General features: G+C 51.3%; 1 protein-coding gene across 2 annotated transcripts in view; it reads left to right on the top strand.

The window, feature by feature from the left end:
• Positions 1 to 27,151, top strand: part of SCPEP1 (serine carboxypeptidase 1) — a 62,707-nt gene that overhangs the window by 27,667 nt on the left and 7,889 nt on the right. Inside the window, exons 4-9 of one of the 2 annotated variants that reach the window (XM_069748714.1) lie at positions 5,661 to 5,816; positions 6,546 to 6,620; positions 9,537 to 9,609; positions 9,718 to 9,755; positions 13,785 to 13,913; positions 21,021 to 21,108. In XM_069748714.1, the coding sequence (XP_069604815.1) occupies positions 5,661 to 5,816; positions 6,546 to 6,620; positions 9,537 to 9,609; positions 9,718 to 9,755; positions 13,785 to 13,913; positions 21,021 to 21,108 (559 nt within the window). The remainder of the gene's footprint in view (positions 1 to 5,660; positions 5,817 to 6,545; positions 6,621 to 9,536; positions 9,610 to 9,717; positions 9,756 to 13,784; positions 13,914 to 21,020; positions 21,109 to 27,151) is intronic. The other variant, XM_069748715.1, reaches the window with a different exon arrangement.

A 27,151-nucleotide genomic window follows, 5' to 3' on the forward strand; every position in this document is an offset into this window, starting at 1 on the left:
CCTCCGTACCGAACTAACGGCACGGAGGTACACCCTCTGCGTCCCAGAGCTTCCAGCAAGCAGAAAAAAACAAATTGACAAGCTGGACAGAAAAAAACAGACAAATAGCAAAGAGGAACTTAGCTAAGCAGAGCAGCAGGCCACAGGAACGATCCAGGAGGAAACAGGTCCAATACTAGAACATTGACTGGAGGCCAGGATCAAAGCACTAGGTGGAGTTAAATAGAGCAGCACCTAACGACTTCACCACATCACCTGAGGAAGGAAACTCAGAAGCCGCAGTACCACTTTCCTCCACCAACGGAAGCTCACAGAGAGAACCAGCTGAAGTACCACTTGTGACCACAGGAGGGAGCTCTGCCACAGAATTCACAACAGTACCCCCCCCATCCTTGAGGAGGGGTCACCGAACCCTCACCAGAGCTCCCAGGACGACCAGGATGAGCCATATGAAAGGCACGAACAAGATCGGGAGCATGGACATCAGAGGCAAAGACCCAGGAATTATCTTCCTGAGCATAACCCTTCCACTTAACCAGATACTGGAGTTTCCGCCTTGAAACACGAGAATCCAAAATCTTCTCCACAATATACTCCAACTCCCCCTCCACCAAAACCGGAGCAGGAGGATCAACAGATGGAACCATAGGTGCCACGTATCTCCGCAACAATGACCTATGGAATACGTTATGTATGGAAAAAGAATCTGGAAGGGTCAGACGAAAAGACACAGGATTAAGAACCTCAGAAATCCTATACGGACCAATAAAACGAGGTTTAAACTTAGGAGAGGAAACCTTCATAGGAATATGACGAGAAGATAACCAAACCAAGTCCCCAACCCGAAGTCGGGGACCCACACAGCGTCTGCGATTAGCGAAACGTTGAGCCTTCTCCTGGGACAAAGTCAAATTGTCCACTACATGAATCCAAATCTGCTGCAACCTGTCCACCACAGTATCCACACCAGGACAGTCCGAAGACTCAACCTGCACTGAAGAGAAACGAGGATGGAACCCAGAGTTGCAGAAAAACGGTGAAACCAAGGTAGCCGAGCTGGCCCGATTATTAAGGGTGAACTCAGCCAAAGGCAAAAAGGACACCCAGTCATCCTGATCAGCAGAAACAAAGCATCTCAGATATGTTTCCAAGGTCTGATTGGTTCGTTCGGTCTGGCCATTAGTCTGAGGATGGAAAGCCGAGGAAAAAGACAAGTCAATGCCCATCCTACCACAAAAGGCTCGCCAAAACCTCGAAACAAACTGGGAACCTCTGTCAGAAACGATATTCTCTGGAATGCCATGTAAACGAACCACATGCTGGAAAAACAATGGCACTAAATCAGAGGAGGAAGGCAATTTAGACAAGGGTACCAAATGGACCATCTTAGAGAAGCGATCACAGACCACCCAAATGACTGACATCTTTTGAGAGACAGGAAGATCTGAAATAAAATCCATAGAGATATGTGTCCAAGGCCTCTTCGGGACCGGCAAGGGCAAAAGCAACCCACTGGCACGAGAACAGCAGGGCTTAGCCCGAGCACAAATCCCACAGGACTGCACAAAAGTACGCACATCCCGCGACAGAGATGGCCACCAAAAGGATCTAGCCACTAACTCTCTGGTACCAAAGATTCCAGGATGACCAGCCAACACCGAACAATGAACCTCAGAGATAACTTTATTCGTCCACCTATCAGGGACAAACAGTTTCTCCGCTGGGCAACGATCAGGTTTATTAGCCTGAAATTTTTGCAGCACCCGCCGCAAATCAGGGGAGATGGCAGACACAATTACTCCCTCTTTGAGGATACCCGCCGGCTCAGATACACCCGGAGAGTCGGGCACAAAACTCCTAGACAGAGCATCCGCCTTCACATTTTTAGAACCCGGAAGGTATGAAATCACAAAGTCAAAACGGGCAAAAAACAACGACCAACAAGCTTGTCTAGGATTCAACCGCTTAGCGGACTCGAGATAAGTCAAGTTCTTATGATCAGTCAAGACCACCACGCGATGCTTAGCTCCTTCAAGCCAATGACGCCACTCCTCGAATGCCCACTTCATGGCCAGCAACTCTCGATTGCCCACATCATAATTTCGCTCAGCAGGCAAAAACTTCCTGGAAAAGAAGGCGCATGGTTTCATCACCGAGCAGTCAGAACTTCTCTGCGACAAAACAGCCCCTGCTCCAATCTCAGAAGCATCAACCTCGACCTGGAACGGAAGCGAAACATCTGGTTGACACAACACAGGGGCAGAAGAAAAATGACGCTTCAACTCTTGAAAAGCTTCCACCGTAGCAGAAGACCAATTGACCAAATCAGCACCTTTCTTGGTCAAATCGGTCAATGGTTTAGCAATACTAGAAAAATTGCAGATGAAGCGACGATAAAAATTAGCAAAGCCCAGGAACTTTTGCAGACTTTTCAGAGATGTCGGCTGAGTCCAATTATGGATGGCTTGGACCTTAACAGGGTCCATCTCGATAGTAGAAGGGGAAAAGATGAACCCCAAAAATGAAACCTTCTGAACACCAAAGAGACACTTTGATCCCTTCACAAACAAAGAATTAGCACGCAGGACCTGAAACACCGTTCTGACCTGCTTCACATGAGACTCCCAATCATCCGAGAAGATCAAAATGTCATCTAAGTACACAATCAGGAATTTATCCAGGTACTCTCGGAAGATGTCATGCATAAAGGACTGAAACACTGATGGAGCATTGGCAAGTCCGAATGGCATTACTAGATACTCAAAATGGCCCTCGGGTGTATTAAATGCAGTTTTCCACTCATCGCCTCGCTTAATACGCACAAGATTATACGCACCACGAAGATCTATCTTGGTGAACCAACTAGCCCCCTTAATCCGAGCAAACAAATCAGATAACAATGGCAAGGGGTACTGAAATTTAACCGTGATCTTATTTAGAAGGCAGTAATCTATACAAGGTCTCATTGAACCATCCTTCTTGGCTACAAAAAAGAACCCTGCTCCTAATGGCGACGATGACGGGCGAATATGCCCCTTCTCCAAAGACTCCTTCACATAACTCCGCATAGCGGCGTGCTCAGGCACAGATAAATTAAACAGTCGACCTTTTGGGAATTTACTACCAGGAATCAAATCGATAGCACAATCACAATCCCTATGCGGAGGTAGGGTATCGGACTTGGGCTCATCAAATAAATCCCGGTAATCAGACAAGAACTCAGGAACCTCAGAAGGGGTAGATGACGAAATAGTCAGAAATGGGACATCACCATGTACCCCCTGACAACCCCAGCTGGACACAGACATGGATTTCCAATCTAATACTGGATTATGGATTTGTAGCCATGGCAACCCCAACACGACCACATCATGCAGATTATGCAACACCAGAAAGCGAATAACCTCCTGATGTGCAGGAGCCATGCACATGGTCAGCTGGGTCCAGTACTGAGGCTTATTCTTGGCCAAAGGCGTAGCATCAATTCCTCTCAATGGAATAGGACACTGCAAGGGCTCCAAGAAAAACCCACAACGCCTAGCATACTCCAAGTCCATCAAATTCAGAGCAGCGCCTGAGTCCACAAATGCCATGACAGAATACGATGACAAAGAGCAGATCAAGGTAACAGACAGAAGAAATTTTGACTGTACCGTACCAATGGTGGCAGACCTAGCGAACCGCTTAGTGCGCTTAGGACAATCAGAGATAGCATGAGTGGAATCACCACAGTAGAAACACAGCCCATTCAGACGTCTGTGTTCTTGCCGTTCAACTCTGGTCAAAGTCCTATCGCACTGCATAGGCTCAGGTTTAAGCTCAGGTAATACCGCCAAATGGTGCACAGATTTACGCTCGCGCAAGCGTCGACCGATCTGAATGGCCAAAGACATAGACTCATTCAGACCAGCAGGCATAGGAAATCCCACCATGACATCCTTAAGGGCTTCAGAGAGACCTTTTCTGAAAATAGCTGCGAGCGCACCTTCATTCCACTGAGTGAGTACGGACCACTTTCTAAATTTCTGACAATATACCTCTATTTCATCCTGACCCTGACACAGAGCCAGCAAATTCTTCTCTGCCTGATCCACAGAATTAGGCTCATCGTACAGCAATCCGAGCGCCAGGAAAAATGCATCGATATTACTTAATGCAGGATCTCCTGACGCAAGAGAAAATGCCCAGTCCTGAGGGTCGCCACGCAAAAAAGAAATAACGATTCTAACTTGTTGAACTGGGTCACCAGAGGAGCGAGGTTTCAAAGCCAGAAATAGTTTACAATTATTTTTGAAACTCAGAAATTTAGTTCTATCTCCAAAAAACAAATCAGGAATAGGAATTCTCGGTTCTAACATCGGATTCTGAACCACAAAATCTTGAATGTTTTGTACCCTTGCAGTGAGATGATCCACACAAGAAGACAGACCTTTAATGTCCATTGCTACACCTGTGTCCTGAACCACCCAAATGTTTAGGGGAAAAAAAAGGCAAAACACAGTGCAAAGAAAAAAAATGGTCTCAGAACTTCTTTTTTCCCTCTATTGGGAATCATTAGTACTTTTGGCCTCCAGTACTGTTATGAAAGGTAATTCAGTACCACAATGGACATAGAGGTTAGCGCACATACAGTGACCTGGCAATAACCCAAAAAACAAGAACGAGCTCCGAGACGTGGGAACTCTGTTGACCGCAATCCCTAATCCTCTCCAACCACACTAAAGGCAGCCGTGGATTGCGCCTAACGCTCCCTATGCAACTCGGCACGGCCTGAGAAACTAGCTAGCCTGAAGATAGAAAATAAGCCTACCTTGCCTCAGAGAAATACCCCAAAGGAAAAGGCAGCCCCCACATATAATGACTGTGAGTTAAGATGAAAAGACAAACGTAGAGATGAAATAGATTTAGCAAAGTGAGGCCCAACTTTCTGAACAGAGCGACGATAGGAAAGGTAACTTTGCGGTCAACACAAAACCCTACAAAAACCACGCAAAGGGGGCAAAAAGACCCTCCGTACCGAACTAACGGCACGGAGGTACACCCTCTGCGTCCCAGAGCTTCCAGCAAGCAGAAAAAAACAAATTGACAAGCTGGACAGAAAAAAACAGACAAATAGCAAAGAGGAACTTAGCTAAGCAGAGCAGCAGGCCACAGGAACGATCCAGGAGGAAACAGGTCCAATACTAGAACATTGACTGGAGGCCAGGATCAAAGCACTAGGTGGAGTTAAATAGAGCAGCACCTAACGACTTCACCACATCACCTGAGGAAGGAAACTCAGAAGCCGCAGTACCACTTTCCTCCACCAACGGAAGCTCACAGAGAGAACCAGCCGAAGTACCACTTGTGACCCCAGGAGGGAGCTCTGCCACAGAATTCACAACACTGTTCCATCCTTCCTTATTGTGAGGGTCCTCCAGAGCCGCACTGACTCTTCTGCTGTTCCAACCTGCCTTATTGTGAGGGTCCTCCAGAGCTGCACTCACTATTCTGCTGTTCCATCCTTCCTTATTGTGAGGGTCCTCCAGAGCCGCACTGACTCTTCTGCTGTTCCATCCTGCCTTATTGTGAGGGTCCTCCAGAGCTGCACTCACTATTCTGCTGTTCCATCCTGCCTTATTGTGAGGGTCCCCCAGAGCTGAGCTCTCCCCTGTTTGCAGGATCGGGTGGCCAGTCTGCTGTTTGTGGACAGCCCTGTGGGGAGCGGGTACAGTTACACCACAGACGGTGCAGCCTTTGCCAAGGACGTGGACACGGTGGCCTCTGACATGATGGTCCTGCTGGAGGTGGTCTTCACGGCGAAGCCGGAATTTCAGGTGAGTGCAGCGCTGTGTTCACGTGGCTGCTCCCCCTCCGCGTGACTGCTCCCCCTCCACGTGGCGGCTCCCCCTCCACGTGGCGGCCCCCCCTCCGCGTGGCGGCTCCCCCTCCATGTGGCTGCTCCCCCTCCGCGTGGCTGCTCCCTCTCCACGTGGCGGCTCCTCTCCGCGTGGCTGCTCCCCCTCCGCGTGGCTGCTCCCCTCCGCGTGGCTGCTCCCCCTCCGCGTGGCTGCTCCCCCTTCGCGTGGCGGCTCCCCCTCCGCGTGGCTGCTCCCCCTCCACGTGGCTGCTCCCTCCACGTGGCGGCTCCTCTCCGCGTGGCTGCTCCCCCTCTGCGTGGCTGCTCCCCCTCCGCGTGGCTGCTCCCCCTCCGCGTGGCGGCTCCCCCTCCGCGTGGCGGCTCCCCCTCCGCGTGGCTGCTCCCCCTCCGCGTGGCTGCTCCCCCTCCGCGTGGCGGCTCCCCCTCCGCGTGGCTGCTCCCCCTCCACGTGGCTGCTCCCCCTCCACGTGGCGGTTCCTCTCCGCGTGGCTGCTCCCCCTCCGCGTGGCTGCTCCCCCTTCACGTGGCTGCTCCCTCTCCGCGTGGCTGCTCCCCCTCCGCGTGGCTGCTCCCCCTCCGCGTGGCTGCTCCCCCTCCGCGTGGCTGCTCCCCCTCCGCGTGGCGGCTCCTCTCCGCGTGGCGGCTCCCCTTGGCGTGACTGTGACCGCCATCTGACTTTTTGCAGAAAACACCATTCTACATCTTCTCAGAGTCTTATGGAGGCAAAATGGCAGCTGCAATTGGTCTGGTGCTGCAGAAGGTAGGTGGTCTCTCCTCCTCCTGTAGCTGATGATATCACTTTCTCTCCTCCTCCTGTAGCTGATGATGTCACTGTCTCTCCTCCTCCTCCTCCTGTAGCTGATGATGTCACTGTCTCTCCTCATCCTCCTCCTGTAGCTGATGATGTCACTGTCTCTCCTCCTCCTCTTCCTGTAGCTGATGATGTCACTGTCTCTCCTCCTCCTGTAGTTGATGATGTCACTGTCTCCTCCTCCTGTAGCTGAGTATGTCACTGTCTCCTCCTCCTGTAGCTGATGATGTCACTGTCTCCTCCTCCTCCTGTAGCTGATGATGTCACTGTCTCTCCTCCTCATGTAGCTGATGATGTCACTGTCTCTCCTCCTCCTCCTGTAGCTGATGATGTCACTGTCTCTCCTCCTCCTGTAGCTGATGATGTCACTGTCTCTCCTCCTCCTCCTCCTGTAGCTGATGATGTCACTGTCTCTCCTCCTCCTCCTGTAGCTGATGATGTCACTGTCTCTCCTCCTCCTCCTGTAGCTGATGATGTCACTGTCTCTCCTCCTCCTCCTGTAGCTGATGATGTCACTGTCTCTCCTCCTCCTCCTCCTGTAGCTGATGTTGTCACTGTCTCTCCTCCTCCTCCTCCTGTAGCTGATGATGTCACTGTCTCTCCTCCTCCTGTAGCTGATGATGTCACTGTCTCCTCCTCCTGTAGCTGATGTCACTGTCTCTCCTCCTTTTGTAGCTGATGTCACTGTCTCTCCTCCTCCTGTAGCTGATGATGTCACTGTCTCTCCTCCTCCTCCTGTAGCTGATGATGTCACTGTCTCTCCTCCTGTAGCTGATGTCACTGTCTCTCCTCCTCCTGTAGCTGATGATGTCACTGTCTCTCCTCCTCCTGTAGCTGATGATGTCACTGTCTCTCCTCCTCCTGTAGCTGATGATGTCACTGTCTCTCCTCATCCTCCTCCTGTAGCTGATGATGTCACTGTCTCTCCTCCTCCTCCTCCTGTAGCTGATGTCACTGTCTCTCCTCCTCCTCCTGTAGCTGATGATGTCACTGTCTCTCCTCCTCCTGTAGCTGATGATGTCACTGTCTCTCCTCCTCCTCCTGTAGCTGATGATGTCACTGTCTCTCCTCCTGCTCCTGTAGCTGATGATGTCACTGTCTCTCCTCCTCCTGTAGCTGATGATGTCACTGTCTCTCCTCCTCCTCCTGTAGCTCATAATGTCACTGTCTCTCCTCCTCCTCCTGTAGCTGATGTTGTCACTGTCTCTCCTCCTCCTCCTCCTGTAGCTGATGATGTCACTGTCTCTCCTCCTCCTGTAGCTGATGATGTCACTGTCTCCTCCTCCTGTAGCTGATGTCACTGTCTCTCCTCCTTTTGTAGCTGATGTCACTGTCTCTCCTACTCCTGTAGCTGATGGTGTCACTGTCTCTCCTCCTCCTCCTGTAGCTGATGATGTCACTGTCTCTCCTCCTGTAGCTGATGATGTCACTGTCTCTCCTCCTCCTGTAGCTGATGATGTCACTGTCTATCCTCCTCCTGTAGCTGATGATGTCACTGTCTCTCCTCCTCCTGTAGCTGATGATGTCACTGTCTCTCCTCATCCTCCTCCTGTAGCTGATGATGTCACTGTCTCTCCTCATCCACCTCCTGTAGCTGATGATGTCACTGTCTCTCCTCCTCCTCCTGTAGCTGATGTCACTGTCTCTCCTCCTCCTGTAGCTGATGATGTCACTGTCTCTCCTCCTCCTCCTGTAGCTGATGATGTCACTGTCTCTCCTCCTCCTCCTGTAGCTGATGATGTCACTGTCTCTCCTCCTCCTCCTGTAGCTGATGATGTCACTGTCTCTCCTCCTCCTGTAGCTGATGATGTCACTGTCTCTCCTCCTGTAGCTGATGATGTCACTGTCTCCTCCTCCTGTAGCTGATGATGTCACTGTCTCCTCCTCCTCCTCCTGTAGCTGATGATGTCACTGTCTCTCCTCCTCCTGTAGCTGATGATGTCACTGTCTCTCCTCCTCCTGTAGCTGATGATGTCACTGTCTCTCCTCCTCCTCCTGTAGCTGATGTCACTGTCTCCTCCTCCTCCTGTAGCTGATTTCACTGTCTCCTCCTCCTGTAGCTGATGATGTCACTGTCTCCTCCTCCTCCTCCTGTAGCTGATGATGTCACTGTCTCTCCTCCTCCTGTAGCTGATGATGTCACTGTCCTCCTCCTCCTGTAGCTGATAATGTCACTGTCTCTCCTCCTCCTCCTGTAGCTGATGATGTCACTGTCTCTCCTCCTCCTGTAGCTGATGATGTCACTGTCTCTCCTCCTCCTCCTGTAGCTGATGTCACTGTCTCCTCCTCCTCCTGTAGCTGATTTCACTGTCTCCTCCTCCTCCTGTAGCTGATGATGTCACTGTCTCTCCTCCTCCTGTAGCTGATGATGTCACTGTCTCCTCCTCCTCCTGTAGCTGATGATGTCACTGTCTCCTCCTCCTGTAGCTGATGATGTCACTGTCTCTCCTCCTCCTGTAGCTGATGATGTCACTGTCTCTCCTCCTCCTCCTATAGCTGATGATGTCACTGTCTCTCCTCCTCCTCCTGTAGCTGATGATGTCACTGTCTCTCCTCCTCCTGTAGCTGATGATGTCACTGTCTCTCCTCCTCCTGTAGCTGATGATGTCACTGTCTCCTCCTCCTGTAGCTGATGATGTCACTGTCTCCTCCTCCTCCTCCTGTAGCTGATGATGTCACTGTCTCCTCCTCCTCCTCCTGTAGCTGATGATGTCACTGTCTCCTCCTCCTGTAGCTGATGATGTCACTGTCTCTTCTCCTCCTCCTGTAGCTGATGATGTCACTGTCTCTCCTCCTGTAGCTGATGATGTCACTGTCTCTCCTCCTCCTCCTGTAGCTGATGGTGTTTCTTGTCTTTTCCCCCAGGCCATCTCTGCAGGACGTATCTCCTGCACCTTCGGAGGGGTGGCTCTGGGTGACTCGTGGATCTCCCCCATCGGTGGGTGTTGGCAGTTTTGGTTCCTTGGTGATGAGTTGGGTTTTTTGTAAGTGACATATGTCCACAGTCCCTGCTGGGGGCGCCACTGACTCCTGTGCTCTCTTACAGATTCCGTTCTTTCCTGGGGACCCTACCTGTACAGTATTGTGAGTAGGTCATCGGGTTGTCTGTTGCCTGCCGGTTGTCTGTTGCCTGCCTGTTGTCTGGTGCCTTCCGGTTGTCTGGTCCCCTGCCTGTTGTCTGGTCCCCTGCCTGTTGTCTGGTCCCCTGCCTGTTGTCTGGTCTAGTATTAATTATTATACTCCATCAAAGGTTTAAGGCAGTGTTAAGTATAAACAGTTATATAAAGATGTTACAATATGAGACAATTGAAAATATGTACAAAGGTAATTATAAAAATAAAGCAGGAATTACATGAGAAATCAACACTTACATGTGTTCAGGACATTGCAGGCAACCAGGCTAGTTCCCATATGTCCCAATGCATCAGGACTGGCAGTCAGGCTCTTCAGGTCAAACTCAACTGCTGGGGCCTGGCAGAAACTTATAAACCGCAGCCCGTGACATCACCAACAGGGCTGGTTCACCCAGACCCTCCTCTCTCTTCAGTCTTATTAAATTTCACACAAGTTTGTCTAATGCCTGTATCTCCGCTCCAGAACATGTCAGAATCATAACACACCCAGCATTCATCTTGTATTAAGATTTGCTCTCTATAGATACTAAATTCAGGCTAGTAGGGACACTCCATTCCCGAGAAATCCATACTCTGTCCCTGTTGGACTTGGAGGTTCCTGCTTACAGTGGTAGACAGATGCGCCGATGGACGTTAGCAATATGTATTTATTGTTCTCCTAGCCCAAGTCGGTGGCCCAGAATCTTATCATATTAGAACAAAGACCCTCATGGATTTTGGAGAACTTCTATACCAGTCCTAGCTGGACAGATGGGAGGGGGACGAGTAAGTTGCTCCTAACCTGGAATTTATGGCCAGAGCAATAAAACTTTTCTACACACACATCTCAGAAACACAGAGGGAAGGGAAGGTTTTTTAGCCTGCAGCATGGTCTCACAGGCAAACTCCAAAATCATATTATATTTCATACAATCTCGTGACACCTGCCTGTTTCTGGTCCCCTGCCTGTTGTCTGGTCCCATGCCTGTTGTCTGGTCCCCTGCCTGCTGTCTGGTGCCTGCCGCTTGTCTGGTCCCCTGCCGCTTGTCTGGTCCCCTGCCTGTTGTCTGGTGCCTGCCTGTTGTCTGGTCACCTACCTGTTGTCTGGTCCCATGCCTGTTGTCTGGTCCCCTGCCGCTTGTCTGGTGCCTGCCACTTGTCTGGTCCCCTGCCTGTTGTCTGGTCCCATGCCTGTTGTTTGGTCCCCTGCCGCTTGTCTGGTGAGTGCCGCTTGTCTGGTCCCCTGCCTGTTGTCTGGTGCCTGACGTTTGTCTGGTCCCCTGCTTGTTGTCTGGTCTCCTGCCGGTTGTCTGGTCGCCTGCCTGTTGTCTGGTCCCCTGCCTGTTGTCTGGTCTCCTGCCGCTTGTCTGGTCCCCTGCCTGTTGTCTGGTCTCCTGCCGCTTGTCTGGTCGCCTGCCTGTTGTCTGGTCTCCTGCCGCTTGTCTGGTCGCCTGCCTGTTGTCTGGTCCCCTGCCTGTTGTCTAGTCTCCTTCCGCTTTTCTGGTCGCCTGCCTGTTGTCTGGTCTCCTGCCGCTTGTCTGGTCGCCTGCCTGTTGTCTGGTCCCCTGCCTGTTGTCTGGTCCCATGCCTGTTGTCTGGTCCCCTGCCTGTTGTCTGGTGCCTGCCCCTTGTCTGGTCCCCTGCCGCTTGTCTGATCCCCTGCCTGTTGTCTGGTCCCATGCCTGTTGTCTGGTCCCCTGCCTGTTGTCTGGTGCCTGCCGCTTGTTTGGTCCCCTGCTTGTTGTCTGGTCTCCTGCCGGTTGTCTGGTCGCCTGCCTGTTGTCTGGTCGCCTGCCTGTTGTCTGGTCCCCTGCCTGTTGTCTGGTCTCCTGCCGCTTGTCTGGTCGCCTGCCTGTTGTCTGGTCTCCTGCCGCTTGTCTGGTCGCCTGCCTGTTGTCTGGTGTCCTGCCGCTTGTCTGGTCGCCTGCCTGTTGTCTGGTCCCCTGCCTGTTGTCTAGTCCCCTGCTGCTTGTCTGGTCGCCTGCCTGTTGTCTGGTCTCCTGCCGCTTGTATGGTCGCCTGCCTGTTGTCTGGTCCCCTGCCTGTTGTCTGGTCCCATGCCTGTTGTCTGGTCCCCTGCCTGTTGTCTGGTGCCTGCCGCTTGTCTGGTCCCCTGCCGCTTGTCTGGTCCCCTGCCTGTTGTCTGGTGCCTGCCTGTTGTCTGGTCACCTACCTGTTGTCTGGTCCCCTGCCGCTTGTCTGGTGCCTGCCACTTGTCTGGTCCCCTGCCTGTTGTCTGGTCCCATGCCTGTTGTCTGGTCCCCTGCCGCTTGTCTGGTCCCCTGCCTGTTGTCTGGTGCCTGCCGCTTGTCTGGTCCCCTGCTTGTTGTCTGGTCTCCTGCCGGTTGTCTGGTCGCCTGCCTGTTGTCTGGTCCCCTGCCTGTTGTCTGGTCTCCTGCCGCTTGTCTGGTCGCCTGCCTGTTGTCTGGTCTCCTGCCGCTTGTCTGGTGCCTGCCACTTGTCTGGTCCCCTGCCTGTTCTCTGGTCCCATGCCTGTTGTCTGGTCCCCTGCTGCTTGTCTGGTCCCCTGCCTGTTGTCTGGTGCCTGCCGCTTGTCTGGTCCCTTGCTTGTTTGGTCTCCTGCCTGTTGTCTGGTCCCCTGCCTGTTGTCTGGTCCCATGCCTGTTGTCTGGTCCCCTGCCTGTTGTCTGGTGCCTGCCGCTTGTCTGGTCCCCTGCCGCTTGTCTGGTCCCCTGCCTGATGTCTGGTGCCTGCCTGTTGTCTGGTCACCTACCTGTTGTCTGGTCCCATGCCTGTTGTCTGGTCCCCTGCCGCTTGTCAGGTGCCTGCCACTTGTCTGGTCCCCTGCCTGTTGTCTGGTCCCATGCCTGTTGTCTGGTCCCCTGCCGCTTGTCTGGTGCCTGCTGCTTGTCTGGTCCCCTGCCTGTTGTCTGGTGCCTGCCGCTTGTCTGGTCCCCTGCTTGTTGTCTGGTCTCCTGCCGGTTGTCTGGTCGCCTGCCTGTTGTCTGGTCCCCTGCCTGTTGTCTGGTCTCCTGCCGCTTGTCTGGTCGCCTGCCTGTTGTCTGGTCTCCTGCCGCTTGTCTGGTCGCCTGCCTGTTGTCTGGTCTCCTGCCGCTTGTCTGGTCCCCTGCCTTTTGTCTGGTCCCCTGCCTGTTGTATAGTCTCCTGCCGCTTGTCTGGTCGCCTGCCTGTTGTCTGGTCTCCTGCCGCTTGTCTGGTCGCCTGCCTGTTGTCTGGTCCCCTGCCTGTTGTCTGGTCCCATGCCTGTTTTCTGGTCCCATGCCTGTTTTCTGGTCCCCTGCCTGTTGTCTGGTCCCCTGCCGCTTGTCTGGTCCCCTGCCTGTTGTCTGATCCCCTGCCTGTTGTCTGGTCCCATGCCTGTTGTCTAGTCCCCTGCCGCTTGTCTGGTGCCTGCCGCTTGTCTGGTCCCCTTCTTGTTGTCTGGTCTCCTGCCGATTGTCTGGTCCCCTGCCTGTTGTCTGGTCCCCTGCCTGTTGTCTGGTCCCCTGCCGCTTGTCTGGTCCCCTGCCGCTTGTCTGGTCCCCTGCCTGTTGTCTGGTGCCTGCCTGTTGTCTGGTCACCTACCTGTTGTCTGGTCCCCTGCCGCTTGTCTGGTGCCTGCCACTTGTCTGGTCCCCTGCCTATTGTCTGGTCCCATGCCTGTTGTCTGGTCCCCTGCCACTTGTCTGGTCCCCTGCCTGTTGTCTGGTGCCTGCCGCTTGTCTGGTCCCCTGCTTGTTGTCTGGTCTCCTGCCGGTTGTCTGGTCGCCTGCCTGTTGTCTGGTCCCCTGCCTGTTGTCTGGTCTCCTGCCGCTTGTCTGGTCACCTGCCAGTTGTCTGGTCTCCTGCCGCTTGTCTGGTCCCCTGCCTGTTGTCTGGTCCCCTGCCTGTTGTCTGGTCCCCTGCCTGTTGTCTGGTCCCCTGCCGGTTGTCTGGTGCCTGCCGGAGGTCTGGCAGCTGCCGCTTCTCTGCTGCCTGCCTGTTGCCGGGTGCCTTCCAATGCTCACTGTGGCTGCTGACCATTCCCGGTCTCTCCTAGTCTCTTCTGGATGACACTGGGCTGCAGGAGGTTCAGGCAGCGGCCAGCGCAGTCCAGGACGCCCTCAATAAGGGGCAGTTCACACTGGCCACCGACTTATGGTCCAAGACTGAGGACATCATTGAAGAGGTGAGACAGATGCAGTAATGAATGTGTCCACCAGAGGGCAGCGGCGCTGTGTTACAGGATCATATTCGTCAAGATTAAAAGGGTGGGGCCTGATATACAGGCTGGTTGTCAGTAATGGGGCGGGGCTGACAACCTCTCACACCTGATATACAGTGATGGGGCGGGGCCGACAACCTCTCACACCTGATATACAGTAATGGGGCGGGGCTGACAACCTCTCACCTGATATACAGTAATGGGGCGGGGCTGACAACCTCTCACACCTGATATACAGTGATGGGGCGGGGCCGACAACCTCTCACACCTGATATACAGTAATGGGGCGGGGCTGACAACCTCTCACCTGATATACAGTAATGGGGCGGGGCTGACAACCTCTCACCTGATATACAGTAATGGGGCGGGGCTGACAACCTCTCACACCTGATATACAGTGATGGGGCGGGGCCGACAACCTCTCACACCTGATATACAGTGATGGGGCGGGGCCGACAACCTCTCACACCTGATATACAGTAGTGGGGCGGGGCTGACAACCTCTCACCTGATATACAGTAATGGGGCGGGGCTGACAACCTCTCACACCTGATATACAGTGATGGGGCGGGGCCGACAACCTCTCACACCTGATATACAGTGATGGGGCGGGGCTGACAACCTCACACACCTGATATACAGTAATGGGGCGGGGCTGACAACCTCTCACATCTGAAATACAGTAATGGGGCGGGGCTAACAACCTCTCACACCTGATATACAGTAATGGGGCGGGGCCTGATATACAGTAACGGGGCGGGGCTGACAACCTCTCACACCTGATATACAGTAATGGGGCGGGGCCGACAACCTCTCACACCTGATATACAGTGATGGGGCGGGGCTGACAACCTCTCACCTGATATACAGTAATGGGGCGGGGCCGACAACCTCTCACACCTGATATACAGTAATGGGGCGGGGCCGACAACCTCTCACACCTGATATACAGTAATGGGGCGGGGTCGACAACCTCTCACACTTGATATACAGTAATGGGGCGGGGCTGACAACCTCTCACACCTGATATACAGTGATGGGGCGGGGCTGACAACCTCTCACACCTGATATACAGTAATGGGGAGGGGCTGACAACCTCTCACACCTGATATACAGTAATGGGGAGGGGCCGACAACCTCTCACACCTGATATACAGTAATGGGGCGGGGCCGACAACCTCTCACACCTGATATACAGTAATGGGGCGGGGCCGACAACCTCTCACACCTGATATACAGTAATGGGTCGGGGCCGACAACCTCACACCTGATATACAGTAATGGGGCGGGGCTGACAACGTCTCACACCTGATATACAGTAATGGGGCGGAGCTGACAACCTCTCACACCTGATATACAGTAATGGGGCGGAGCTGACAACCTCTCACACCTGATATACAGTAATGGGGCGGAGCCGACAACCTCTCACACCTGATATCCAGTGATGGGGCGGGGCCAACAACCTCTCACACCTGATATACAGTAATGGGGCGGGGCCGACAACCTCTCACACCTGATATACAGTAATGGGGCGGGGCTGACAACCTCTCACACCTGATATACAGTAACAGGGCGGGGCCGACCACCTCTCACACCTGATATACAGTAATGGGGCGGGGCTGACAACCTCTCACACCTGATATACAGTGATGGGGCGGGGCTGACAACCTCTCACACCTGATATGCAGTGATGGGGCAGGGCCGACAACCTCTCACACCTGATATACAGTAATGGGGCGGGGCTGACAACCTCTCACACCTGATATACAGTAATGGGGCGGGGCTGACAACCTCTCACACCTGATATACAGTAATGGGGCGGGGCTGACAACCTCTCACACCTGATATACAGTTATGGGGCGGGGCTGACAACCTCTCACACCTGATATACAGTAATATGGGCGGGGCTGACAACCTCTCACACCTGATATACAGTAATGGGGCGGGGCTGACAACCTCTCACACCTGATATGCAGTGATGGGGTGGGGCTGACAACCTCTCACACCTGATATACAGTAATGGGGCGGGGCTGACAACCTCTCACACCTGATATACAGTAATGGGGCGGGGCTGACAACCTCTCACACCTGATATACAGTGATGGGGCGGGGCTGACAACCTCACACCTGATATACAGTAATGGGGCGGGGCTGACAACCTCTCACACCTGATATACAGTAATGGGGCGGGGCTGACAACCTCTCACACCTGATATACAATAATGGGGCGGGGCTGACAACCTCTCACACCTGATATACAATAATGGGGCGGGGCTGACAACCTCTCACACCTGATATATAGTGATGGGGCGGGGCTAACAACCTCTCACACCTGATATACAGTAATGGGGCAGGGCTGACAACCTCTCACACCTGATATACAGTGATGGGGCGGGGCTGACAACCTCACACCTGATATACAGTAATGGGGCGGGGCTGACAACCTCTCACACCTGATATACAGTAATGGGGCGGGGCTGACAACCTCTCACACCTGATATACAGTAATGGGGCGGGGCTGTGTTATGAATAGGTAATTCAGAACCACAATGGACCTTGAAGTTCAGAGCACACAAGTGACCTGACAAAACCCACAAAACATAGGACGAGCTCTGAGACGTGGAAACTCTGCTGACCGCAATCCCTAAACCTATCAAACCACACTAGAGGTAGCCGTGGATTGCGCCTAACGCTCCCTATGCAACTCGGCACAGCCTGAGAAACTAGCTAGTCCTGAAGATAGAAAAATAAGCCTACCTTGCCTCAGAGAAATTCCCCAAAGGAAAAGGCAGCCCCCCACATATAATGACTGTGAGTTAAGATGAAAATACAAACACAGAGATGAAATAGATTTAGCAAAGTGAGGCCCGACTTACTGAATAGACCGAGGATAGGAAAGATAGCTTTGCGGTCAACACAAAAACCTACAAACAACCACGCAGAGGGGCAAAAAGACCCTCCGCACCGACTAACGGTACGGAGGTGCTCCCTCTGCGTCTCAGAGCTTCCAGCAAGCAAGCAAAACCAAAAAAACAAGCTGGACAGAAAATATAGCAACAAAAGTAACACAAGCAGAACTTAGCTTATGCTGAGCAGACAGGCCACAGGAACGATCCAGGAGGAAGCAAGACCAATACTAGAACATTGACTGGAGGCCAGGATCAAAGCACTAGGTGGAGTTAAATAGAGCAGCACCTAACGACTTAACCTCATCACCTGAGGAAGGAAACTCAGAAGCCGCAGTACCACTCGTGACCACAGGAGGGAGCTTGATCACAGAATTCACAACAGGGCTGACAACCTCTCACACCTGATATACAGTAATGTGGCGGGGCCGACAACCTCTCACACTTGATATACAGTAATGGGGCGGGGCCGACAACCTCTCACACCTGATATACAGTAATGGGGCGGGGCTGACAACCTCTCACACCTGATATACAGTCATGGGGCGGGGCTGACAACCTCTCACACCTGATATACAGTAATGGGGCGGGGCCGACAACCTCTCACACCTGATATACAGTAATGGGGCGGGGCCGACAACCTCTCACACTTGATATACAGTAATGGGGCGGGGCTGACAGCCTCTCACACCTGATATACAGTAATGGGGCGGGGCCGACAACCTCTCACACCGATATACAGTAATGGGGCGGGGCTAACAACCTCTCACACCTGATATACAGTAATGGGGCGGGGCTGACAACCTCTCACACCTGATATACAGTAATGGGGCGGGGCTGACAACCTCTCACACCTGATATACAGTAATGGGGCGGGGCTGACAACCTCTCACACCTGATATACAGTGATGGGGCGGGGCTGACAACCTCACACACCTGATATACAGTGATGGGGCGAGGCTGACAACCTCTCACATTTGATATACAGTGATGGGGCGGGACTGACAACCTCTCACACCTGATATACAGTGATGGGGCGGGACCGACAACCTCTCACACCTGATATACAGTAATGGGGCGGGGCTGACAACCTCTCACACCTGATATACAGTAATGGGGCGTGGCTGACAACCTCACACCTGATATACAGTAATGGGGCGGGGCCGACAACCTCTCACACTTGATATACAGTAATGGGGCGGGGCTGACAACCTCTCACCTGATATACAGTAATGGGGCGGGGCCGACAACTTCTCACACCTGATATACAGTAATGGGGCGTGGCCGACAACCTCTCACACCTGATATACAGTAATGGGGCGGGGCCGACAACCTCTCACACCTGTTATACAGTGATGGGGCGGGGCTGACAACCTCTGACACCTGATATACAGTGATGGGGCGGGGCTGACAACCTCTCACATCTGAAATACAGTAATGGGGCGTGGCTAACAACCTCTCACACCTGATATACAGTAATGGGGCGGGGCCTGATATACAGTAATGGGGCGGGGCTGACAACCTCTCACACCTGATATACAGTATTGAGGCGGGGCCGACAACCTCTCACACTTGATATACAGTAATGGGGCGGGGCCGACAACCTCTCACACCTGATATACAGTGATGGGTCGGGGCCGACAACCTCTCACACCTGATATACAGTAATGGGGCGGGGCCGACAACCTCTCACACCTGATATACAGTAATGGGGCGGGGCCGACAACCTCTCACACTTGATATACAGTAATGGGGCGGGGCTGACAACCTCTCACACCTAATATACAGTGATGGGGCGGGGCCGACAACCTCTCACACCTGATATACAGTAATGGGGCGGTGCTGACAACCTCACACCTGATATACAGTAATGGGGCAGGGCCGACAACCTCTCACACCTGATATACAGTGATGGGGCGGGGCTGGCAACCTCTCACACCTGATATACAGTAATGGGGCGGGGCCGACAACCTCTCACACCTGAAATACAGTGATGGGGCGGGGCCGACATCCTCTCACACCTGATATACAGTAATGGGGCGGGGCCGACAACCTCTCACACCTGATATACAGTGATGGGGCGGGGCCGACAACCTTTCACACCTGATATACACTGATGGGGCGGGGCCGACAACCTCTCACACCTGATATACAGTGATGGGGCGGGGCCGACAACCTCTCACACCTGATATACAGTGATGGGGCGGGGCCGACAACCTCTCACACCTGATATACAGTGATGGGGCGCGGCCAACAACCTCTCACACCTGATATACAGTGATGGGGCGGGGCTGACAACATAGTAACATAGTAACATAGTTAGTAAGGCCGAAAAAAGACATTTGTCCATCCAGTTCAGCCTATATTCCATCATAATAAATCCCCAGATCTACGTCCTTCTACAGAACCTAATTGTATGTTACAATATTGTTCTGCTCCAGGAAGACATCCAGGCCTCTCTTGAACCCCTCGACTGAGTTCACCATCACCACCTCCTCAGGCAAGCAATTCCAGATTCTCACTGCCCTAACAGTAAAGAATCCTCTTCTATGTTGGTGGAAAAACCTTCTCACACCTGATATACAGTAATGGGGCGGAGCTGACAACCTCTCACACCTGATATACAGTAATGGGGCGGGGCCGACAACCTCTCACACCTGATATACAGTGATGGGGAGGGGCTGACAACCTCTCACACCTGATATACAGTAATGGGGAGGGGCTGACAACCTCTCACACCTGATATACAGTGATGGGGCGGGGCTGACAACCTCTCACACCTGATATACAGTAATGGGGAGGGGCTGACAACCTCTCACACCTGATATACAGTAATGGGGCGAGGCCGACAACCTCTCACACCTGATATACAGTAATGGGGCGGGGCTGACAACCTCTCACACCTGATATACAGTAATGGGGCGGAGCTGACAACCTCTCACACCTGATATACAGTAATGGGGCGGGACCGACAACCTCTCACACCTGATATACAGTAATGGGGCGGGGCCGACAACCTCTCACACCTGATATACAGTAATGGGGCGGGGCCGACAACCTCTCACACCTGATATACAGTAATGGGGCGGGGCCGACAACCTCACACCTGATATACAGTGATGGGGCGCGGCCGACAACCTCACACACCTAATATACAGTAATGGGGCGGGGCTGACAACCTCTCACACCTGATATACAGTGATGAGGCGGGGCTGACAACCTCTCACACCTGATATACAGTAATGGGGCGGGGCTGACAACCTCTCACCTGATATACAGTAATGGGGAGGGGCGGACAACCGGTTGTCAGTAGTGATAGATGAGTCAGTGCTTTGATATAAGGTGTGTGGACGTAGGCTTGTCCCCTCTGCCGACCCCCGTCCCTGCGTCCTTCCGGCTTTCCCCCATCCCTGTGTCCATCCGCTGGTCCCCCGTCCCTGGGTCCATCCGCCGGTCCCCCGTCCCTGCATCCGATCCCTGCATCCGTCTGCCGGTCCCCCATCCATCCACCGGTCCCCCATGCCTGCGTCCGTTTGCCTGTCGTCCGTCCCTGCGTCCGTCCGTCGGTCCCCCATCCGTCGGTCCCCCATCCCTGCATCCATCCGCCGGTCCCCCATCCCTGCGTCCGTCTGCCGGTCCCCCGTCCCTGCGTCCGTCTGCCGGTCCACCGTCCCTGTGTCCATACACCGTCCCTGCGTCTGTCCACCCGTCCCCCGTCCGTCGGTCCGCCATCCATCCACCGGTCCCCCATCCCTGCGTCCGTCCACCGGTCCCTGCGTCCGTCCACCTGTCCACCGTCCCTGTGTCTGTACCCCGTCCCTGTGTCTGTACCCCGTCCCTGCGTCCGTCCGCCTGTCCCCCATCCATCCGCTGGTCCCCAATCCATCCACCAGTCCCCCGTCCCTTGATCAGTCCATTGTCCCCTCCACCATTCCCCTCCCAGTCCTTCCGCCCATCCGCTGTAGCCCCTTTGGTGGCACCTGTCCCACCACCAACCCGATGGCCGCTGTCGCCCTGCCATTGTCCCTCCTCCCACCAGCCCCTGTTCTTGCTCCCACCGACTCCCTCTGCCTTGCCACTGTCTGCACTGCCGTTACCCCTCCGCTAATGCCGGCTCTCTGGTCTGGGGATTCTGGCCACAGGAAATACTTTCTTCATATTTTAGAATACGGACGGCGTGAACTTCTACAATATCCTGAGCAAGGAGTCGCTGATGAGGAGAAGTGCTGCCGAGTTCAGCAGACCGAGGATAGGTGAGATCACACCACTGAAGGGACTGGCGGGAGGGGAGGACTCGCCCCCTGTGTGTACACTGGGGGGCAGTGGGTGCTCTAGTTCTCTGGACCCAGACCGCATGGACCAGGACTCATCCCACCAAACGCACGCTCTCCATTCCCCATGGGAGTAATACTAGTCAGGCAACACAGGGTGAGGGTAAAACCGTGTGGCAGTGCTTTATTGTAGCACAAAACAGGCAGATAACACATAGAATAGTCCCAGTACAGTACCCAAGATGGCGCACATTAGAGTCTCACCCTTCCGCTGACTCGCCGGGATAATGGCAGCCATTACTTCAGAGCTTCCAGGGTCGACTACCCCACCTGTGGCACGCACACAGAGAGGAGGTAACGGCAAGCTTAGGAAGATGACAGTCCATTGAGATACAAGGCCAGGTGACCTGAGGTTCACAACCTGGCTTCCCCAAACGTCTCCAAGGGGCCAGATGACTGGAGGGTTCCAACCTGGCTTCTCGAACGTCTCCAATGGGCCAGTTGACCTGAGGTTCACAACCTGGCTTCCCCAAACGTCACCAAGGGGCCAGATGACTGGAGGGTTCCAACCTGGCTTCTCGAACGTCTCCAAGGGGCCAGTTGACCTGAGGTTCACAACCTGGCTTCCCCAAACGTCACCAAGGGGCCAGATGACTGGAGGGTTCCAACCTGGCTTCTCGAACGTCTCCATGGGGCCAGATGAACGGTTCCAACCTGGCTTTTCGAACGTCTCCTGGGGCCAGATGAACGGTTCCAACCTGGCTTCTCCGAATATCTCCATGGAGCCAGGTGGCTGGTGGGTTTCATTCCTGGCTTTCCCAAACATCCATGGACAATAATAGTCCCTATTCCAGAGCATGCAGCGTGCAGCCATAAAGGCGATCTTCTACAATTTGTGTTTTTTGGGCGGGAAAAAGTAGATTCCTTGATTGGGGGGGACTGGAACAGAACTTTGATGACAGAGGAGTATTGGATCCTGCGATTGAGCACTGAGTTCCCCACCGCTTTGTTCTCCATCTATTACTGGTTTGCTGCACTTGTAGCTCGTTCGCCATGTTACAATCGCCTGCTGATTGGATTATCCCTCCTCTACAGGTTCCTCGTCACTCACTTCCTGACATCCTACGACTAAGGGTGCACACTGCAGCTTTTCTTTTAATTATGGGGTAGATAAACTTGTCTGAATTTTACCTGGATGGAGCGCCATCTACGCACCCTTGCTTCTCGCCCCAACTGTTCAATTACCCTGCATCCCTGTCATCCAAGATAACGAACATCCAGGCTCAGGTGAACTACAGTAACGAGCCGGTAATATTAATGGCACTTCTGTTATATTGAGCCAGATATACAAAGGATCGAGTCAGAAGAGATCCACAATCAAGAATTATTTCTGTTAACCCCTTAGTGACAGAGCCAATTTGGTACTTAATGGCCGGGACAATTTTTACAATTCTGACCACTGTCACTATGAGGTCATAACTCTGGAGCTTCCATGGATCCCGGTGATTCTGACATTGCTTTTTTCGTGACACATTGTACTTCATGATAGTGGTAACATTTCTTCTATATTACCGTACTTGCTTTTATCTATGACAAAAATGGAAATTTGGCGAAAATTTTGAAAATTTTGCAATTTTGAAACTTTGAATTTTTATGCCCTTAAATCACAGATATAGGTCACAGAAAATACATAATAAATAACATTTCCCACATTTCTACTTTACATCAGCACAATTTTGGAAACATTTTTGTTTTTTTTGTTAGGATGTTATAAGGGTTAAAATTTGACCAATTCTTACTCCAACCCTAACCCTAGCTGTAACCCCAACCCTAACCTTGGCTCAACAAGGTAAAATAGATATGGCGGTGCAATGGCAGCATTTAGGCAGGCAGCGGGAACATCGGGGGCACTAGGACCATAGATCATGGGCAGTGCGTCATCTGTGCGTCTGGCTGTAAGAAGTCTGAAGAAAGTGAAAGTCCCATAGTGGGAAGAAGCAAAAAAGTCTGAAAAAAAGTTGTAAAAATATATATATATATATAAAAAAAAAAAAGAAATCACAAAATAATAATAAAAAAAGTATATTGTAACCATAGATAAATATTACTATGAAAAAAAAAACACAAAACAATAAACGTACACGTGTGGTATCGCCGCATCCAGAACGTACCACAAGTTAACTCTTTTAATGAACTCTGTAAAAAATGAGGCAAAAAACAACACTTTATCATCATACCACCAAACAAAAAGTGCAATAATAAATAAGAATGTTGTCGCTGAAAACGAAAACGAGCCGCCATACAGCTCCATCACCGGAAAAAAAAAAAGTTATAGCCCTCAGAATAAAGCGATGCAAAAATAATTATTTTTTTTCTGTAAAATAGTTTTTGTTTAAAAGCGCCAAAACATAAAAAAGATACAAAATGAGGTATCGCTGTAATCGTACTGACCCGAAGAATAAAACTGCTTTATCCATTTTACCACACGCGGAACAGTATTAAAAAAAAACAAAAAAAAAAGAATTGCTGGTTTTTGTTCATTCTGCCTCCCAAAAATTGAAAGCGATCAAAAAATGTCATGTGCTCGAAAATGGTACCAAATAAAAACATCCGTCAAAAACAAGACATCACATGACTCTGGGCCAAAATATGGAAAATTTATAGCTCTCAAAATATGGAGATGCAAAAACAATAAAAAACATCTTTTAGTGTGTGACAGCAGCCAAACATAAAAAAAAAAATCTGGTATCGCTCAAATCGTACCGACCCGAAGAATAAAGTCATCTAGTCACTTATATATGCACGAGGAACGGTGTACAAAATAAATAAAACCAATTCTTCACCTGCTGTTGATTTGTTCATTCTGCCTCCCAAAGATCGCAGTAAGGTTCGGCGCACATTTATCCTGCACTCTGCACTGAGCACTTACACCATGTAAATCTCTGAAATACGTGATTCAGACAGAACCCCAGTGGAAGGTTCCCTATAATGAGGCAGATGGAGGCAATGTGGACGCTATATGACCTGCGATCTGGAATGTGGCAGGAAACCGGAGAACAACCATGCAAACACGGGGAGAACATACAAACTCTTTGCAGATGTTGTCCTTGGTGGGGTTTGAACCCAGGACTCCAGCGCTGCAATGCTGCTATGCTAACCACTAAGCCACCGTGCTGCCCTAAACGGGCCAAACAGAGTCCAGAGTAACTCTGCTGCCTCATTATAGTGAATGGATCCCTCAGGGGGTTTCATCTGAATCACGTCACTCAGAGATTTAGCTGGAAACCACAAAGTAAGTGCTCAGTGTAGAGTGCAGGATAAATGTGATCCCAAATATTATGCAAAATGTTCCCAATAAAAGCTTCCACTCAATCCACAAAAAAAAGCAAGTCCCCACTCAAATCTGTCATCTGTTACCGGAAATATAGGGGGCTTCCACGTTACTGGTAGTATAAAGACTCTGGAAAAGTGAAATGGCTCCTAGCCCCTCAAAATAAATGCGCTCCCAAATCTAAATGCCCTCCCTCCCTTCTGAGCCCCAGTGTGCATAAACCACATAGCGTCCACATGTTTGGCATGTCTAGTGAGGAGAGCCTGCCTAACTTACAGGTGTGTATCTCCTGAAGCATGAGCTGAGCAAAATGTCACTACAACGTACTGGTCACAATGGCGCACTGGTCACTACAATGTACTGGTCACTACAACGTACTGGTCACTACAACGCACTGGTCACTACAACGCACTGCTCACTACAACGCACTGGTCACTACGGCGGCAGTTTGCAATTTTCACTCAGCAACATCCACTGCTGCCTGTTTCTGGAAAACAGTCAAAATAGTCACTGCACATGTAGATAAATTCCCCAAGGGGTATAATTTCCCAAATGGGGTCACTTGAGGGGATTCGGCTCTTCTAGCACTTAGGGGCCCAGTATATGGTGTCTGCAAACTGTTGTAGGAAAATCTGCGCTCCAGGATGCCTCGTGTACAACAGTACTGCTTAGCCATACGGCGAGACTTGGGAGGGACAGAGCGACTTTTGCCAACGGTGCTCCGTTTCTCCCCAGTCTCGCCGTATGGGGTCTGTCTACAATCAGCAGAAATTGAGGGGCAAATTGTGGTTTTATTTTTACCCATTTCCCAGTATGAAAATGTAAAATCTGTGATGGAAACAAAATTTTGGTGGTAAAAATATAATTATGTATTTCTTCATTGCTCAATGGTATAAACGTCTGTGACTCACCTGTGGTGTCAATGTAATCACTGCACCCCTGGATGAATTAATTGAGAGGTGTAGTTTGTAAGATGGGGTCACTTATGGGGGTTCTGATGTTCTGGCCCCTCAGGGGCTCTGCCAATATGACATAGCCCCCTCACACCATTCCAGCAAAATCTGAACTCCAATATGGAGCTTTGCACTGTGCCTCAAAAGTAGTTTTCCCCCACATATGGGTCATCGGTGCACTCAGGAGAAATTGCACAACACGTTTTGAGGTCCGTTTTCTTCCTTTACACTTGTAACAATGCAAAATTTTTCAGGTAAAAAAAAATTTTTGTGGGGAAAATGTGATTTTATTTTTATGGCTCAACGTTATAAACTTCTGTGCAGCACTTGGGGGTTCAAGGTGCTCACCACTCATCTAGATAAGTTCCTGGGGGGGTCTAGTTCCCAAAATGTCATTTGAGGGGGTTCCACTGTTTAGGCACATCAGGGGCTCTGCAAACAAGACATGGAGTCCACTAATTCCAGTAAATTTAAGATTCAAAAAGTCAAATGGCGCGCCATCCCTTCCGAGCCCTGCCATGCGCCCAAACAGTATATTTCCCCCACAAATAAGGTATCGGAGATCTCAGGAGAAATTGCACAACACATTTCGTGATCCGTTTTCTCCTGTTACCTTTGTGAAAATAGAAAACATTGGGGTCTAAAGGGAAATTTTTATGAAAGAAAAGTAAATGTTATTTTTTTTCCTTCCACGTTGCTTTAGTTCCCGTGAAGCACCTGATGGGTTAATAAACTTCTTGAATGTGGTTTTGAGCACCTTGAGGGGTGCAGGTTTTAGAATGGGGTCACACTTGGGTATTTTCTATCATAAGCTCCTCAAAGTGACTTAAAATGTGAGATGGTCCCAAAAAATGGTTTTGTAAATTTTGTTGGAAAATTGAGAAATTGCTGGTCAACTTTTTTTTTAACATTATAACTTCCTAACAAAAAAAATGTTTCCAAAATTGTGCTGATGTAAAGTGGGAAATGTTATTTATTAACTATTTTGTGTGACATGACTCTCAGATTTAAGGACATAAAAATCAAGTTTGAAAATTGCTAAATTTTCACCAAATTTCCATTTATTTTCACAAATAAACACAAGTCATATTAAAGAAATTTTACCACTGTCATGAAGTACAATGTGTCACGAGAAAACAATCTCAGAATCACCGGCATCCATGGAAGCTCCAGAGTTATAACCTCATAAAGGGACAGTGGTCAGAATTGTAAAAATTGTCCTGACCATGAAGGTGAGTTCAGGCTCGGGGGTGAAGCGGTTGTTATTAGTTTTAATAATTTGTGATTTAATCAAAATAATTATATATCATTTTCACTGGATCCTTTGTTTATTTGGTTTGAGTTTTTGGTTTTGGCTCATAGGAACAGTAGTCTATGCTTCTTGACCAACCAAAGAAAAACACACAAATTCAAAATTCAGCACATAGATAACAATCTAAGCCTCTTGGCTTACTGAAAATAGACATCTGGATAATTACTATTCAATGCGGTTGCCTCACCCCCTTCACTTCTCGGAATGGCGGGAGGTGAGGAGTCGCTGCCCACTGGTGGGAGGGAAGGAGTCGCTGCCCACTGGTGGGAGGGAAGGAGTCGCTGCCCACTGGTGGGAGGGAAGGTGTCGCTGCCCACTGGTGGGAAGGAAGGAGTCGCTGGCGGAAGGTGAGCCGCTGCCCACTGGTGGGAGGGAAGGAGTCGCTGCCCACTGGTGGGAGGGAAGGAGTCGCTGCCCACTGGCGGGAGG

Source organism: Ranitomeya imitator, chromosome 2 (assembly GCF_032444005.1).
Source record: "Ranitomeya imitator isolate aRanImi1 chromosome 2, aRanImi1.pri, whole genome shotgun sequence".
Lineage (NCBI taxonomy): Eukaryota > Metazoa > Chordata > Amphibia > Anura > Dendrobatidae > Ranitomeya > Ranitomeya imitator.